Source organism: Taudactylus pleione, unplaced genomic scaffold (genome assembly GCF_031769625.1).
Source record: "Taudactylus pleione unplaced genomic scaffold, aTauple2 ptg000201l, whole genome shotgun sequence".
Taxonomy (NCBI): domain Eukaryota; kingdom Metazoa; phylum Chordata; class Amphibia; order Anura; family Myobatrachidae; genus Taudactylus; species Taudactylus pleione.
Window position 1 is genome coordinate 60,878,580 of NW_028284603.1, and position 17,484 is coordinate 60,896,063.

At 47.5% G+C, this 17,484-nt stretch overlaps 1 protein-coding gene across 5 annotated transcripts in view; it reads left to right on the plus strand.

Annotated features, from left to right (window-relative positions):
- The first annotated feature begins 286 nt into the window (after positions 1 to 286).
- Positions 287 to 17,484, plus strand: part of MAP4K3 (mitogen-activated protein kinase kinase kinase kinase 3) — a 317,828-nt gene continuing 300,630 nt past the window's right edge. For all 5 annotated transcript variants that reach the window (XM_088477406.1, XM_088477407.1, XM_088477408.1 and 2 more), the window contains exon 1: positions 287 to 562. In XM_088477406.1, the coding sequence (XP_088333532.1) occupies positions 467 to 562 (96 nt within the window). In that variant the 5' untranslated portion in view covers positions 287 to 466. The remainder of the gene's footprint in view (positions 563 to 17,484) is intronic.

A 17,484-nucleotide genomic window follows, 5' to 3' on the forward strand; every position in this document is an offset into this window, starting at 1 on the left:
GGTGAGTTTCACACGTGAGCTCACTCACTGTGTGCCCACCTTGCCCAGTAGTGTAGAGACAGTAAGAAGAGACTGGCACCTCTCCTACTTTCATCGCCAAGTCTAGTTTTTCGAGCTATTAAAATCTTCCTCCACTCCGCTACGCGCCCCACAATATCACCATATACACTCTATACCCCATGCGTGCCCACTGCCCTATACTGCCCCGTCCCCGTCTTCCTCTCCCCACCCCTGGCCTGGCACAGGCCTCTGCCCCCGCACTGCGCCTGCGCACAGGCCCGTTTCGGGAGCCATGTTGTTGGATCAACGGGGCTTCAATTCTCCCGGATCCAGTACGTCTCTGCGTCTGCGGCGGGTGTGAGAGGAGTCCGAGGCCGAGCCCGGTGTGCGTGTGAGCGGGGACCTGGTGCCCTATCCCGGGCTGCGGACGTGAGTGGGGTCGGGGGGGACCCCCCGGGCGGTCACCATGAGCACGGGCTGCGACCTGTCCCGGAGGAATCCGCAGGAAGATTTCGAGCTCATCCAGAGGATCGGTAGTGGCACCTATGGGGATGTGTACAAGGTAATTACACTGGTGGGGACGGGGCATGACGTGTGGCACATGTATGTGACAGCAGCAGAGCGAGCGCCCGGTAGTGCCAGCTAGAGACAGACATGTATGTATGTATGTGATGAGGGCTGTTTGTGAGAGAGATAGAGAGATCTAATAGGAAAAGTCAGGCTGACTGGTGTTGTTATGGAGATCCTTAGCTGTGCCACACAGAGTGGGATCATGTGCCAGGGCCAGAAATCATATGTGGCAAAAATAAAGAGGCAAAATACGTGTACAAAGATGACTGCTAGCATCCATGAAAAATAATGTGTGTATATATATATATATATATATATATATATATATATTTGTGTGTATTCTGTTACAGAGATAGCCAAGAATAAGAATTTGTGCCAACTGTAAAAAGTGAGACGTATCCTCTGCCACTGCCATTTGTGGCAGCTACAGAAATAATAGGAGTAGTTGTTTTGAAAGTATCTGAGAATGGCCTGCATCTGTTAGCTGCAGAAGTGCAGAGTTACAGCATGTTTACAAATCACTGGATTATGGGGGCAATACCTGTGATGAAACTGCAAAGATTGGTATGTGAGAGCTACGCTCTAGGATTTGTGCCAGCTATAATAATGTGAATTATACCCATGATGAAACTTTGCAAGGGGCTGTATCTCTGCAAGTTGCATAGTACAGATACCTATGGCAACCTATGATTAGGGCATTCTGAGGGCCCATGTCTGCAGGTTGCATTGTGCAGATAGTATTTGTCCTGACTAGAGTAGTAATGAGGATAATACTGTGTTGACGGTGTGTGATCGTCGTCTGTGTCAACATGTTGCATGCTGATCAATACAGTATATAATACAGCTCAGTGATACTAGAACCTATACCTGTGTAGACTGTATGTGGTCATGGCCTGTGTCTACAAGTTGCATGGAACAGAAACAGTATTTGTGCCTGTCATGGCAGTACTTAGCAGCAAGTGTAAAACCTGCTCTTACAGCAGGAATGTCAAACTCAAAATACGAACTGGGCCGAATATTCAAGCTCTAAAAGTGCGTACATACGGGACGATTAAAATGCTTGATATGAACGATAACAATATCGATCATATCGTGCATTCTTTGGTCCCTTCACACCCACCAACGACCTGTGATACGCGGGCACGTACGGGCGATAATTATATCGTCCATCACCCGTGCATGCAGGCCAACCTGGTTGATATTGACCAGGTTACTATAGGGACCCGTTGGCCGTCGTTGGTGCTGTGCTGGATGATCGATATCTATCATCCATCACTCGCGGAAGGTGCAGGACGATCAGTCAGTGATATCGTTATCGCTGACTGATAGTACCGTGTGTACGCACCATAAGAGTGTGTGGGCCGCAACAAAAAAAAAGTGTTATATGCATTTTTGAAAGGCTTATTATTAATAAAAACCAATGCAGTGCCCCCTGTAGTAGTGCACCTTATGCAATTCCCCCCTGTATTAGAGCCCCTTATGCAGTGCCCCTTTTGCAGAGCCCCCAGTAGTGCCACTTATGCAGTGCCCTTATGCCATGCCCCAGTAATGCCCCTAGTAGTGGACCTTATGTTGTGCCCCTAGTAGTGGACCTTATGCTGTTACCCCTCTCAGTATAGAACAGGTCCCATTCACCTGTGCAATACTTGCCTTTCTTCACGATGGCCGCTGGGCACCGCTCCAGTCCACGCCGTCATCACTCCCACCGTCCCGCGTAGACGCTGCCGCCGACTGGATCTTATTAGATCCAGAGCTGCAGGCGTAGGCTCCTCTCATCGGGGGAGTCATGACGTCACCCGCGCACTGGATCATTGGGAACTCTGGCCTCTGAAGCGATCAGAGACTTCTTTAGTCTCTGATCGTTTCAGAGACCAGCGTTGCCAGTTTTAAATAAAGTAAACCCTGCCCAATCGGAGCTGAGCTCTAATCCTGGCAGGAGTGTGGGCCGCATATTATATATATTTGGGCCAACATTGTTGGGCCGCTTAAAATTAGGGATGTGCAGGCTCGGATAGGTTCGAGTTTGCACGTTGAGTTCGGATTTTTCCCTCCAAAAAAACGGAACTCAGAAAGAGGCAAAACGTCATCTTGCATGGACGAACATCATCATTCCTGGACAAAAGTCCAGGAATGATGATGTTCGTCCATGCAAGATGACGTGCATCTCCTGCATCTCTTTCCTTTCTGGGGTGTCTCTCTCTGCTCTGCTGTTTCTAGCACATTCTGGTCTGTATATCAGCAGTATGTTGCATTATCTAAGTATGCTAGAAGCACCAGAACAGAGAGTGACACCCCAGGCAGGAAAGAGGAACTGCACGAGTTGTGACAGGTGCAGGGTGCCATAATGATCACTACTGTAATATACTGACGTGAGTATGGGCTGAGCCTGCAGGTTGCAGGGAATTTATACAATAATGTGCCAGCTACAAAATAAAAGAGTAACGTGCTATGCCTATGTGTGCATGGAGATGTGCTGTATATATTAGGTATGTCAAACTCAAAATCCCAACCGGGCCGAATATTCAAGGTCTAAAGGGCCCCATACACGGTGCGATATGCACCTTGCGATGCGACAGCCGGCTTCCCCCACCCACATAGCACTGCATGGGATCGTTCGTCGATCCCCCAGATCAATTCAACATGCAGAAAGATCTGGAGGAGCGACGGACGACCCCACGGGAGTGCGCAGCAGGCGATATCATGCCCTCACACGGAACTATGTAGCGGCGATATAGTTTAAAACCGTCGGATCGGCCACTATATCTCTCCGTGTGTGGGGCACTAAGACTATGGGCTGCAAGAAAATAAAAATCTTATATGCAATTTTGAAAGTATAAGGTTCAATATAAGGTTCAATCAATATAACATTATAAAAATTGCAGGCAAAGTTGGGTTGCAAAGTAAGTGTATATAACAATAACATGACATAATAATATGCTCCTATCCCCCCCACCTCAATAATATGCTCCAGACCCCATCCCCACATGATATAGTAATATAATAATATGCTTCAGACCCCCCCTTGTAATAATGTGCTCCACAAACACCAGTCCCACTCCCCCAGTAATAATATGCACCAGCCCCCTCCCCCTCAATATTATGCTCCAGACCCCCCCTACTCACCTCCTTACACACACATGCACTGAACAAGACTATGCCTCCCCCTCTGTCACAGCCTCACCATTCTCCAGCCCCTGTCTCCAACCTCACTAATTCTCCCAACCCATCATTCCCCAGATTCCCCAGCCATGTCTTCAGCTCCAAAACTTCCCCCTTTTCCCCTTACACTAGTCAGGCAGACAAATTTATTAAAGTATAAATTTACTTACTGACTGTCTCACTACTGTGACCCAGTCAGAATTGGCGGCCGGCGCTGGCTCCTCTACTTGACTTCTGTCGGTGTGCACGCTGCTGCTCTGTGTGACTGTGTGTGCAGGGAAGGGCCAGGCTGCTCTGCTGTCGGGATGGCGGCGGAACCGTCAGTGGTGACTGACGGCTCCACAAAGCCTTAAGGGGGGAGTTGCTGCGGGTGGGTATGCGCAGCAGCTCCCCCATCGGCCATGTTTATAACTACAGTAATACTGCCCGATCGGAGCTGAGGTCCTATCGCTACAGCCAGGCCGGCTGATCAGAGCAGGGGGGGGAATGAAGAGCGGCCACACGGACCGGCTGGGCTGCATAATATATGAATTTGAACACAGTCGGGCCGCATAAAATGTTTATTTTTATTTGGGCCGCATGTTTGACATGCCTGCCGTATATAGAGTCTGTGCCAGCTACTATAGAATAGTTTTAGCACAGGTCATCTTCCTATGTAAGAAGTAGTTATTTAAAGGGGAAAATAATCATAGAGAGCCTGATTCAGAGGTGGATGGAGGTACAGTTGCAACAGTCTACCGACGAAAGCAACCCCCCAGTCACCGCCTAATAATCACTGTGGCAGGCTATAACATTAATAAGAATAATATTGAGCTTTACAATTAATCCTTTGTTTGTTTCTTCAGGTAGATATTTATGATTTGTAATTTTGCACAATTTCATAAACTACTATGGTAACCACAGGCATATGGCCCATGATGTAGCAAGCAGACTAACTGCCTCTCTGCCTCCAGGTGATATGCAACCAGAAGTTTTGCACCCGCCTGATAAATTTTGTAGAGGATATGGAGGACACAAAGTATGGCTGCCAGTCACACACTGGCTCAAGTATTTCAGCATGTCATGTGAAGGCAGAGTGGGAAGATTTACAGTACTCAGAACTGGCAGAGCTCAGAGGCTGCATCATGTGGCTGGTTTCCATTGAAGTCCTTCACACTGTGCATAGCTACAAATAGCAGCCCGAGAACAAGCCAATGAATAATGATTAATACAAAGATACTTGTTTTAGCTTGTCATTGTGAGTTAAAAGTACACTCCTCATTTTTTCATGGGATTGCTGCTTTAAAAGTGACATTTTTGGTGGAGAAAGTGATTAGTGTTAAGTACCCCTTGTCGGACAGCTTGTAGTTGTTGGTGGTGAAGATCTTTTGGAAATCTATTATATAACTTGCTGAAGTACCCGTTGCCCGGGTTTAAATCTTTAAGTTATTTAGTTTTATTATGTGATGCCGTCCAAATCCATCCAGTGGAATGCCCAGGACAGACTCCCCGGCTCAAAGTTCAGCCCGGCGCACTCCGCCTTGAGGTTCGACCGGGACCCCGACCCCTCCATTAGGCACACCAGACCAATTGCCACCCCTCTGTGAAGTTTTTATCCAAATCCCTCCAGTGGAAGGCCCAGAACAAGCTCCCTGGGTCAAAGTTCTGGCCAGCGTACATCAACGGGAGGTTCGACCAGGACTTCCACCCCCTAGTATAGGGGTCTTCAACCTTGGCCCTCCAGCTGCTGTGGAACTACGCATCCCAGCATGCACTGCCACCTTTTTGATATAACAGCATGCTAAAACTATGGCAGTGCATGCTGGGATGTGTAGTTCCACAGCAGCTGGAGGGTCAAGGTTGAAGACTCCTGCCCTAGTATGTCTTCTGGGATCCAATGTTACCACTCTTTGAAATTTTTGCCCAAATTATGTGCTGTCGTCCAAATCCATTCAGTTGAAGGCACAGAACAGGCTCTCTAGGTCAAAGACCGGGATCCCAACCACTCCATTAGGCATCCAAGACCAATTGCCACCCCTCTGTGAAGTTTTCATCCAAATCCATTAAGTGCAGGACTTGACAAATCCCGGGGGCCAGGTCGCCATGGCTACCAGATTTTGCTGCCTGGTTACCAGATTTTGCAGTGAGGGAGGAAGCAGATCCTCCTCAGCTCTGGCGGAGATTCGTGCCTATAGTATTGCGGTGTTCAGGGATTGTGGAGCAGCTTCAGAGGGATAGTTTTGTGACCAGGAGGGGAGTGGGTTTTTGTTGTACTTTCTGGCACCATTGTTTTATGTGAAATGTGGTCTGTTATTACTGGAGGAGCAGTGAGGGGGCCTCCATTTTACTGTATACATTCACCTGTGACCATTTTGTGGACTAGTATAATGTGTATAACAGTTGCATAACACATAGCTGTGCTCCTTACTCACACCTGTAATTTTTTTGGGGGGGCGGTGGTCTGGCTCCTACAATTTCATCCTGGCTCCGAGATTTTAGAAAAATTTATCAAGCCCTGATCTAGTGGAAAGCCCAGAACAGGCTCACTGGGTCAAAGTTCTGCCCAGCCTACGCTGATGGGAGGTCCTTTCGGGACCTCCACCCCCTAGTATGTCTTCTGGGATCCAATGTTACCACTTTGTGACATCTATCCATCCAGTGGAAGGCTCAGAACAGGCTACCCGGGTCAAAGTTCTGCCCAGTGTACACCAACGGGAGGTCAGACCGGGACCCTAACCCCCCTAAAACCTGGCCAGGATCCAAATGCTCCACCTCATGTTGGTTTCATCCCAATTGGCGTTGGGGTGTCCGAATGCATAATAAACAGTTGAATTAATTATATATAAAGGATACTGCTATTACCTGTTTAGCATAGGCTCAGTAGAGAGCCTCAGGAAGACCCCATCCCTTCCCTCCCCTCATAGTTCTCATTGGCTGACACAGCCACAATCACACATCTCCCTCAGCCAGCTCTGTTAGCAACTGATGCTGGAGAGAGATGGGCAGACATGAGGAGAGAGACAGGGGTGGGCATGAGACAAGGGTGAGTATCAGTCTGGTAAGAGAAAGGGGGCATGAGGCTGTAGAGAAAAACAGGGGCACATGAGACTGGAGAGTGACAGTGGGCATGTGGCTGGAGAGAGAAATGGGGGCATGAGGAAGGAGAGAACATTGAGAGATGGGTTTGGAGTGACAGGGGAGGGTCGCTCAGGCTATATGGCGGAGCTTGTGATCCGTGGAATGATGGGTTAGAAATATTAGTAATAAATTAAAATGTAGATCGCACTTTCAGGGCATGAAATATTTGTTTGTCGGGGCCCACAGTTAAATTTATTTATTATATTATTTGTTTAGTACACATATATTACACAGTGCTCTACAGAGAACATTTCAGTCATTCACATCAGTCCCTGCCCCAGTGGAGCTAACAGTTTATATTCACACACATACATAGTGTTTCAGCGGGGCGTCGCGCCCTACCCTATTTCTAAAGGGCAGAAAGCACCCTGCCCTCCAGCGCGGGGCCCCGCTGAGACAGCCTGCGGATTCTGTCCGCGGGTGGAAAAAACGTACAGTCAGGTGCATAAATATTGGGACATTGACAGAATTTTCATATTTTGGCCTCTATTCACCACCACAATGGTTTTGAAATGAAACAAACAAGAAGTGCTTTAACTGCAGACTTTCAGATTTAATTTGAGGGTAATTACATCCAAATCAGGTGAACGGTGTAGGAATTACAACGGTTTCTATATGTGCCTCCCACTTTTTAAGGAGTCAAAAGTAATGGGACAAACTAAACAATTCTAAATCTAACTTTCACTTTTTAATACTTTGTTGCAAATCCTGGTGTTTTTAACATTGCAGGTGAGAGTTACAGGTGTTTATTAACCAATTTTTGAAAGCGACTTAAAATGCCTAAAAAAAAAAATAATAATATTTTTTTTGCACCACTAGTTTAATTAGAGCATTTATTTGCTGGGAAAAAAAACTTGTGTTCTATCACTTATTCACTGTTGTTAAAAAATAAAAAAATCAGCCATTTGAATCTGTTGAGAGTGCCAAATATTTTGTTTTTGCCAGTAATAGAGATCTATAATATTATCAAATATTTATTTGCCATTTTGTAGTATACAGACTGATTACCCTATTTTTGAAGATAATTAATGCAGCTATTAACAGCAAAAATGACAGTACAAGTTCTCTTTTCAGTAAGATGACGCGTAAATGAGGCCCAAGCATAGTCGCTTTAATTGGAAATTGGGCGCAATAGGCACGTTATTTAAGTTGCACAATATTGCTGCTAATTGGATATGCCCTATAGTATTTATTCCCTTGGCTTTATCAATGTAACAGTACATTTTTGGAGGAAACCGGAGTACCAGGAGAACACCCAGCCAAGAATATACAAACTCCACACAGTTGGCGCTGTGGTGGGAATCAAACCCAAGATCTCAGTGCTGTGAGGCAGTAATGCTAACCATTACACCAACCGTGCTGCCCGGTAAAAATTACAGATTAGGCATTTGCATTGGTATAAGATTTATCCTAATAGTATAGTAAGAAAATACCTGTGCCACGTGTTTTAAGATGATGGAAGTATGAAATTAAAATAAAGAGGCAGAAAGTGACATTTGTTGTTCATTTTGGACACTACTAGGAGGTGTTAAAAGTTATAAGTGGTTGTGCTGTTTCTCTTATTTCTTCTAATGCAGTATACGGTCTGGAAATGTGAGCTGAATACACACAGTGCACTGACATGGGAATTGAAATACGAGCACTGTTGTTGAAACTGAACCTGGCACATAGAAGTGTAGCAGCCACGTAATAGACTCATACTTGTCAGATGTACTGTAACTTATCATCGGCCTGTTGTGCTCAGTATTACTAAACAGCACTTAGCTGTGAATCTGCTGGTGGTCTGTTCAAATGCTGAAACAGGTATTTTAGGCTTAACTAAAACCAAAAATATATAGACTTCCTACAACCAAGATTCTCCCTGTAGAAATATGTGTTTTTATTATTTTTGTAAAATAGAGGGGGCTTCTAGGTGGGTGAGAACACAACAATATTGTTTGTTGGTCTCATGACTGATTTTCCAAAGCTTATGTAGCTACACACCACACATTTGGCTGATCTGATTTCTGTGTGTTGATGCTTTGAGGTTTACCTTAACAACACCTGAAATCAGGTGTTGAGGTATATTGTTAGCTATAGTATATAGATGGAAAATGCTGATATATCCGGATTAAAAAGTGAATATATATATCAACTAAAGGCCCCCATACATCAGAGATTGATTGCAGCAATCGATTGTGTATAAAAATCTTTCCCTTTTCAATCGATTGCAAACTGCACGATTGCTGCAATCAATCTTTGATGTATGGGGGCCTTAAGGCATAAGGATGCCCTTATTTCCGGCATCCCATACTAATTCCATATGGTCTTGTTTGCTCCTATCTAAATGAACAAGAGCTGCTATAGCTGATTTTCTGATTCATTTGAATACTGTACACAGCTGGGACGTTCATCAATGGTGTTACTCTACGATTTGTTCATAATAAGCATTTCTACATCAGGGTCCATAGGGTATCCACAGGATACCTTGGGGTATAGGTGATGACGTCAGGCATCGGGCACCATAGAGTTAAGTTTTCAGCCTTCCAGGATGCACTAGGGTCCCCCTCCTATACCCCGCCCCTGAGCCAAGGCATCTCAGTTTTGTTTGGTGCCCGACCGGAGTCGGATCCACCTGTAAGAGGGGGACTAAGAATAGCTCCTGAAGTTTCTTCAATGCAGCTGTGGCTGCACATCTGGAACTACAGCATGGACAGTCAATGCTGACGTCCATGCTGTCTTCCCTACACCCCCGCCGGTACCAGAACGCCGGTAAGCATCTGGGGTCACAGCTAGCGGTGACCCCAGATGTTTGGGACCCCAGATGTTTGGGACTGGTAAGCATCTGGGGTCACAGCTAGCGGTGACCCCAGATGTTTGGGACCATGGCCGGATCCAAGGGGGCAGCAGGTAAGCAACGGGGTCCCGCGGTGGGACCCTGCTGAAACATGGTCCAGAGTCCCCAGGCAGAGTCCCCAGGCTGCAGCGTGGAGCCAGGTACCTAACCTGCGCTTCCACTACCCCCCTGGGACAGCGGACCGCGGCTGAGCGGTAGCGCTGCGGCGTCCCAGGGGTTAATTGCATGCCAGGGGAGCGCGCCTTCCCTGTACACAGCCGGCACCTCCCCCGCTGCACACAGCCCTCTCTGCACTGTGCTGACTGGCCCTGTGGCAGCGCTCCTCCCCCAGGCCGGCCTCCTCTATGCTCCTCGGTGGCCATCTTTACAAGACGCATGGTGAACGCTGCTGGAAGCCTGGAAGGAAGCATCGTGGTCTGGGTCCCCCTGCATACCTCTCCTCCGCTGTGGTCAGGTCTGTATGCAGCGCTGTGTCCTACCAGGCTCTGTGTCTGCGTAGTTGAGTATCAGTGCTGTTAGTGCAGGAATGGATTTTCTTTGCATTGTATGTGACTTCTGCTAGCGCTGCTGCCTGTACTTTCATTTTCTACTGTCAGCCTTTTCACTGTCCCTGATCTTTTTATGCTAAGCCCTTGCGGTGCGGTGATTGCAGGGTGGTCTCACACTATACTACGAGTATCAGTGAGAGGGGTCACATACTTACCATCATGTCTGAGAGTGACTTTCCTCTCCAGCTTTTGAGTACTACGTGCAAGGCACCTATAGCGGAGGGGGAAGGTAGTGCGGAGGGGCTATGTCGGCAGTGTTATTTATTGGCGCGGCCAATTACTGTCACGGCCCCGGTACAGGAGCCATCCTAGGCTTGTTTCGCCAAACTCGTGGGCCAGTTAGCTCCGCAGCCTGCATTCTCACAGATGGGTTTTTCCCAGCAGTCGGTGGTGTCGTCACCCATGCAGGGTTTCCCGAGACAATTGATGGTACCACACAGTCTCCCTATTTCCCCATCCCAAGTCTCTCAGGAGCACTTGTCGGACGTGTTACAAGGGGAGTCAGTGTTGAGGCCGCATAAGCGGTCGGTGGCGTCTCTGTCTGCTCCTTATGAGGATGACGACTTGACGTCTGATGATGGGGAGATTCTTGATCTTTCGGACCAGGAACCTCTCCGTACTAAAGAGTCGGACGCTAGGTCCAAGGTTTATATTCCTGGACTTATTCGGGCAGTCCGCACAGCTTTAGTGATTGAGGATGAAAATCCTCCGGTGTCAAAATCTAAATATGCCTTTTTTAAGGATATTAAGGGTGGCGCCACAGTGTTTCCTCTTTCGGGTCAGTTAGTGGACCATTTAGAGGAGGCGTGGAAACATCCGGGCAAACGGTATCAGCCTCAGAGGCGCTTGGCGGTGGCTTATCCGTTTGCGGATAATTATTTTTCTAAGTGGGAATCTCCTCTACAGGTGGATTCCCATGTGACACGCCTAGTCCGCAGTACCACATTGCCCATGCCCTCCATGTCTTCCTTGAAGGATGCTACGGACCGTAAGGTAGAGATTTGCCTAAAGTCCGTTTATTCCCTTGCGGGGAGGGAGGGGGGACAGCTAGGCCTGCTATGGCCATTTGTTGGGTAGCCAGAGGTATGGAGCGCTGGGCTGATAATTTGGTGGTGTCTTTCGATTCCGACTGTTCGGCTGAACAGACCGAGTTGATAGGCAATCTCCGGGACTCGGCCACTTATAACAATGAGGCGGCCTTGGATATCAGTACCCTGGCGTCTCGGATTTCTTCGGTGGCTGTCGCTGCTCATCGCACCTTATGGTTGCGATCTTGGAAGGCGGACGCTGATTCCAAGAAGGGCTTGGAAGCTTTGCCTTTCAATGGAGAATTCCTCTTTGGTCCGGATCTGGACAAAATCATAGCCACGCTGGCGGCAGCCAAATCGGCATGTCTTCCGTCTGCTGCTGTTCCTTCTGGTTCAGGTACGTCCTTTCGGCCTTACAGGGCCCAGGGTAGGCCAAAGACGCAGTCTTTTCCCAGACAGGTTGGCCCCAAAAAATCGTCCAAGCCCCGGAAACAGACCTGGAGTACCAGATGTCCGGCCCCTAAGCCCGGTGACAAGCCTGCGGCCTGACGGTCCGGGCCTCTCTTTGGGGGATCCCAAAGTGGGAGGCCGCCTGCTGCAGTTCGCCCAGTGTTGGTCGGTTACCACGACAGACACTTGGGTTCTCGAGGTGGTTTCTCACGGGTACGCCCTCTCCTTTCGGCACAGGCCCCCGTCTCGATTCTTCACCGCTGGTCTTCCATCAGACCGGAACAAAGCCGTGGAACTGCGGAAGGTTTTGCACACTATGCTCCAGGCTGGAGTTATAGTGCCTGTTCCATTCTCCCAGAGGGGCAAGGGTTTCTATTCCAATCTGTTTTTGGTGCAGAAACCCAATGGGTTTATCATCCGATCCTCAACCTCAAAGCACTCAACAAGTCTTTGAGGGTGCCGAGGTTTCAGATGGAGACCCTACGGTCCATCATTCTGGCTTGGAACCTGGGGATTACATGGTGTCGTTGGACATACAGGACGCTTACCTGCATGTCCCTATTCTTTTACGCCATCAACAGTTCCTCAGGTTTGCAATCCGCAACGACCACTTTCAGTTCCGGGCGTTACCTTTTGGGCTGGCGACAGTACCACGTGTATTCACCAAGGTGATGGCGGTCATGGTGGCTTCCCTGCGGCTGCAGGGAGTCCGCATGTTACCGTACTTGGACGACCTTCTCTTGGTGGCAGGATCTCCAGAGCTCCTTCTACGCCACTTGGACCTGACCATTGCTGTACTGCAACGGCACGGCTGGTTGATAAACTGGCAGAAGTCCACCCTGATCCCGTCTCAGAGGATTCTGCACCTCGGAGCCTTATTGGACTCCGGACAGCAAAGGATCTTTGTGACGGGGGAAAAGATCTCTGCCTTGCAGTTGAGGGTGCGCAGTTGTCTGCAGAATTGCCGTGTGTCTCTGCACACGGCGATGAGATTACTGGGCTCCATGGTGTCGGTATTCGACATGGTGGAATATGCCCAGTTTCACTCCAGACCTCTGCAGCAATTGATCCTGTCCAAATGGAATGGACTGCCTCAGAGTCTAAAGTCCCAGACGATGGTGCTCACTCCGGAGGTTCGCCTGTCCCTAGCCTGGTGATTGCAGACGACCCATCTCAACAGGGGTCGTCCATTCTGGGTGGCGAATTGGGTCCTGTTGACCGCGCGGTATTCAATGCTCTCCAGCAGGCACATCGGGTTCTCCAAGGTCACCCAGCGCAGGTCCAGTCGGACAACGCTACCACCGTGGCCTACATAAATCGACAAGGAGGAACCCGAAGTCGGGCAGCTCTCGTAGAGGTGTCCCGAATCCTGGTTTGGGCGAAGCGCAATCTCCCGGCCATATCAGCAGTCTTCATCCCGGGAGTCCTAAACTGGGAGGCGGACTTTCTCAGTCGCCAGGACGTTCATCTGGGGAAATGGTCTCTGCACCAGGACGTCTTTCAACTTCTGGTGGACAGGTGGGGTCTTCCAGAGATCGACATCATGGCGTCACGGCACAACAACAAGTTGCCGGTGTACCGGTCTCACACAAGAGACGAAAAGGCGTCTCTGGTGGATGCTCTGTTCGTCCGGTGGACGTTCCGGTTTGCTTATCTGTTTCCTCCGTTTTCCCTTCTTCCACGGGTAATCCGGAAATTCAAACAGGAAGGAGGGACGCTCCTGTTGATAGCTCCCGCGTGGCCCTGGAGGTACTGGTTCTCAGACCTCCAGGGACTGTCCGTGGACATTCCTCTGCGATTGCCGTTACGTCCGGACCTCCTGTCACAGGATCCTTGTCTTCACCCGGACCTGACTCTGCTGTCTTTGACGACGTGGCTGTTGAGACGGCCATGTTAAGGTCCAGGGCGTTTTCCAGCTCTGTAGTGCAAACAATGCTAAGGTCTCGGAAACCATCCTCTGCAAGGATATACCATCGTGTGTGGCATACGTTTTTCCAGTGGTGTCGGCCGAGAGGTTATGCTCCTCGGGAGTTCCGTCTGTCTAGAGTATTAGCTTTCCTACAGGCGGGACTGGACCATGGACTTCGCCTTGCGTCTCTGAAAGTGCAGGTGTCTGCCCTATCTGTCTGGTTCCATCGTAGGATTGCTGCAATCCCTGATGTGCGCACTTTTATGCAAGGTGTTCTCAGAATTCAGCCACCTTTTGTTCCACCGGTGGCGCCTTGGGATTTAGCTGTGGTACTGAGGTCTCCCCAGGGGACCGCCGTTTGAACCACTGGGCTCAGTGAACCTCAAATGGCTGACAGCTAAAACTATTTTCCTTCTGGCCATTGCTTTGGCCAGTCGTGTTTCTGACTTAGGGGCTCTCTCCTGTAGACCCCCTTTTCTGATTTTTCATAGGAACAGGGCGGTGCTGCGCACTCGTCCTGGTTTCCTTTCTAAAGTTGTTTCCAGTTTTCACATCAACGAGGAAATCATTGTGCCGGCTTTTAACTCACCTGATCTTTCAGTTGGTGAGGCCAATTTGGATGTTGTGCGGGCCTTAAGGATTTATGTTGACCGCACTTGTTCGTTTAGGAAGTCGGACACCTTGTTTGTCCTCTATGGCTTCCGTAAAAAGGGTTGGCCTGCTTCAAAGCAGACTTTGGCAGGCTGGATTCGTATGGTCATTTCAGAAGCTTATCTTCATGAAGGCCTTCCGGTTCCTTCCTCTGTGAGGGCTCATTCCACTAGGTCTGTGGGTTCTTCGTGGGCTGCTCGACGTGGTGCCTCTGCAGTCCAGATCTGCAAGGCTGCCACATGGTCCTCGGTCCATACCTTTGTGAGGTATTACGCATTTGACACCTTTGCCTCTCAGGATGCTTCCTTCGGGCGGCGGATTCTCCTTTCAGCACAGGAGTGTCCCCACCCTTAAAGGATACTGCTTTGGGACATCCCCAAGGTATCCTGTGGATACCCTATGGACCCTGATGTAGAAAATAGGAGATATGGTAAGAACTTACCTTTGTTATCTCTATTTCCACGAAGTCCATAGGGTTCCACAGGACTCCCGCCCTGTCGCACCTGTGCTGCAGATGGGCTTTGCTCTGGTCACCGGTTTTTCCGTCTCCCTCTGGTGAGAATGTGATTCTTGTGTGTGTCCAGATCTTTTTTCTCTCTCTTCCTTCTCCTCCTCCGGCCTATGGGCCTGATTCAGAGCTGAACGCTCTGACCAGAGCGCTCGCTCTGAATCAGGGCCCTCCTCCATGAAAATGGAGCGGCCTCCTGGCCGCTCGTATAGCTGTGGGTGACCACCCACAGCATATGCGAGCGGCCAAAAAGATGGTCGCGATGGTCTTGACCGTCGGACTTGCGACGGAGACCCTGCGGTAGGGTCTCCCTGCCACAAGACCTGGAGTGATTTTGGCTCTATCAGAGCCAAAATCACTCTCACTGACATCACTAGTGATGTCAGTGGGGCCGGCTTCAGACGGTAGGCGTTCCCATGGGAACGCCTCCGTCTGGCAGGCACGCCCCCGACATGCCCACCAAAGGGGGCGTGCTGTCAATCAACATCGACAGCACGCCCCCATTGGTGCGAGACCCGGAGCGATGGAAAGCCCGTCGCTCCCCGGGTCTCGCGCATGCGCACGACGGAGCTCCCTCCGTCATGTGCATGCGCAGTGGGGAACATCGACCCGCTTGCGAGCGTACTGACGCTTACGAGCGGGTCTGAATGACCCCCTATGGCTTGGTACGTAACTGAGATGCCTTGACTCGGGGGCGGGGTATAGGAGGGGGACCCTAGTGCATCCTGGGAGGCTGAAACTTAACTCTATGGTTCCCGATGCCTGACGTCATCACCTATACCCCAAGGTATCCTGTGGAACCCTATGGACTTCGTAGAAATAGAGATAACAAAGGTAAGTTCTTACCATATCTCCTATTTTTTTTTTCACATTTTTCCAAATGTATGATTAATTCTTCAGCAGATGTGACATTTAATTCCTGTATCTGTTGTATTTAAACAAGAATTATTGTAAATATTTTCATCTTCAACAGTATGTTGCAATTTGGGTATTTCAGTTTATGATGTGCAAATTGCAATACAGTTTTGTACCATTGCACCAATAAGAAATACAATAAGTAATGTTTATGTCACTGTTTATGGTGAGGTCATACACATGGTAGGATTTTTTTTTAAACCTATTCGGGTTACAGCTTTTTCTTTTGCCTATGTACCCATGCCTGTGAAAAATATTTAAGTGGCATAAAATGGAATCCTGGTTTTGATGTGTATTTTCAAACGCTGCTGTCTCACTTGGGGATTTTTCCCAAATATTAAATTGCTAAACTTTTACATGAAAAATATACTAACAAAAGGTGAGAAGAGTACATTAAGACATGGTTCAGGAACTCATATAAAACTGAACAGACTCTTGGAAGTTTTACAAATTAGAAGTACTGTACTATAAAAGTGGTACTATTTCAAATGTAAAGTTTTTTGTTATTTGGAAATTTTTTATTTGTTTTTTTTTGCAAATTTTACAAAATATTAATATTTCACGTTGGATGAACAGTCTAGTGTACCTGTGAGGTTGTGGATTACATACAAAGCAAAGCATACACAATACGTGTACTATATTTCTGTAACCTCTACAGCTATACACTATACATGGCATATAACAATATAATAAGGCTTAGTTTAATGGGGACCTGCCATTGCCATTAAAAAGAAAGAAAAGAATTGTAATTGTGCTGTTGATTTCATCTCCAAAGTATGATATGAAGGCCATATCTATACATAGTATAAAATAAAGTCAAAAATACAAAAAACCCTTACACAGGCGCTAACAAGTGGTTAATAAATTGATTCAGTACTGGGTATGCAGCTGTGAGGAGTAGTGTCAGTACTCCTAATAAAGTTCAAGAGAACTATTATAGAGACTATATATAGAAATCACAGCACAAAAACTCAGTACCAACAAATAAATAAAGAATAATATTAATAACTCACATTAAATGTGACAATTATACATATATAAAAGCAAAAATATTCAAGGTAGAACCAGTGGTAAAAGAGATAATTATAAGCCCATATATATAATAGCATATAAATCATTCATGGATCAAATTTCCAATAGGAATTAATCCGTGTAAGATGAAGTATTGAAAGTTCTGCCCTCCTCAGGAAGTCTCCTATAGTGCTTATCCAATAATCGTAAAATTTCCCAAATATAGAAAATGCTGTTTGTATGAGTAAACCAATGACCGTGGACTGGAAGTCAATTAAAGGTGAGTGCTGTGTATGTGCAATAAGCTCTCATCTATGGATGAAATATCCAGGAATTAGCGGGGCTTCGTGTGTATTCCAAATGCAGCAGTTGTATAAGCCGCGTGTGCCTCCGATTGTCAGGCTAGTATGTGGACATGAGTCGCAGCTTGTCTAGCTTTGAGATGGACCAGGAGAAGCATGCAGTCCCCTGTTCCGGTCCTGGTTAGTGAAAACGATCTGGGTCATTGGCAAAGTTGCGGCCAGATAGTAAAGCTGTCAGCAAGCGAATCTGACACTGGTATATTTAGTCCTCCTGTAAGGTCAGAAATAGCGGCAGTGGGCTTATAATTATCTACCTTGAATATTTTTGCTTTTATATTGAATTTTATATATGTATAATTGTCACATTTAATGTGAGTTATTAATAATATTCTTTATTTATTCATTTGTTGGTACTGATTTTTTGCGCTGTGATATATATATATATATATATATATATATATATATATAATATAATATATA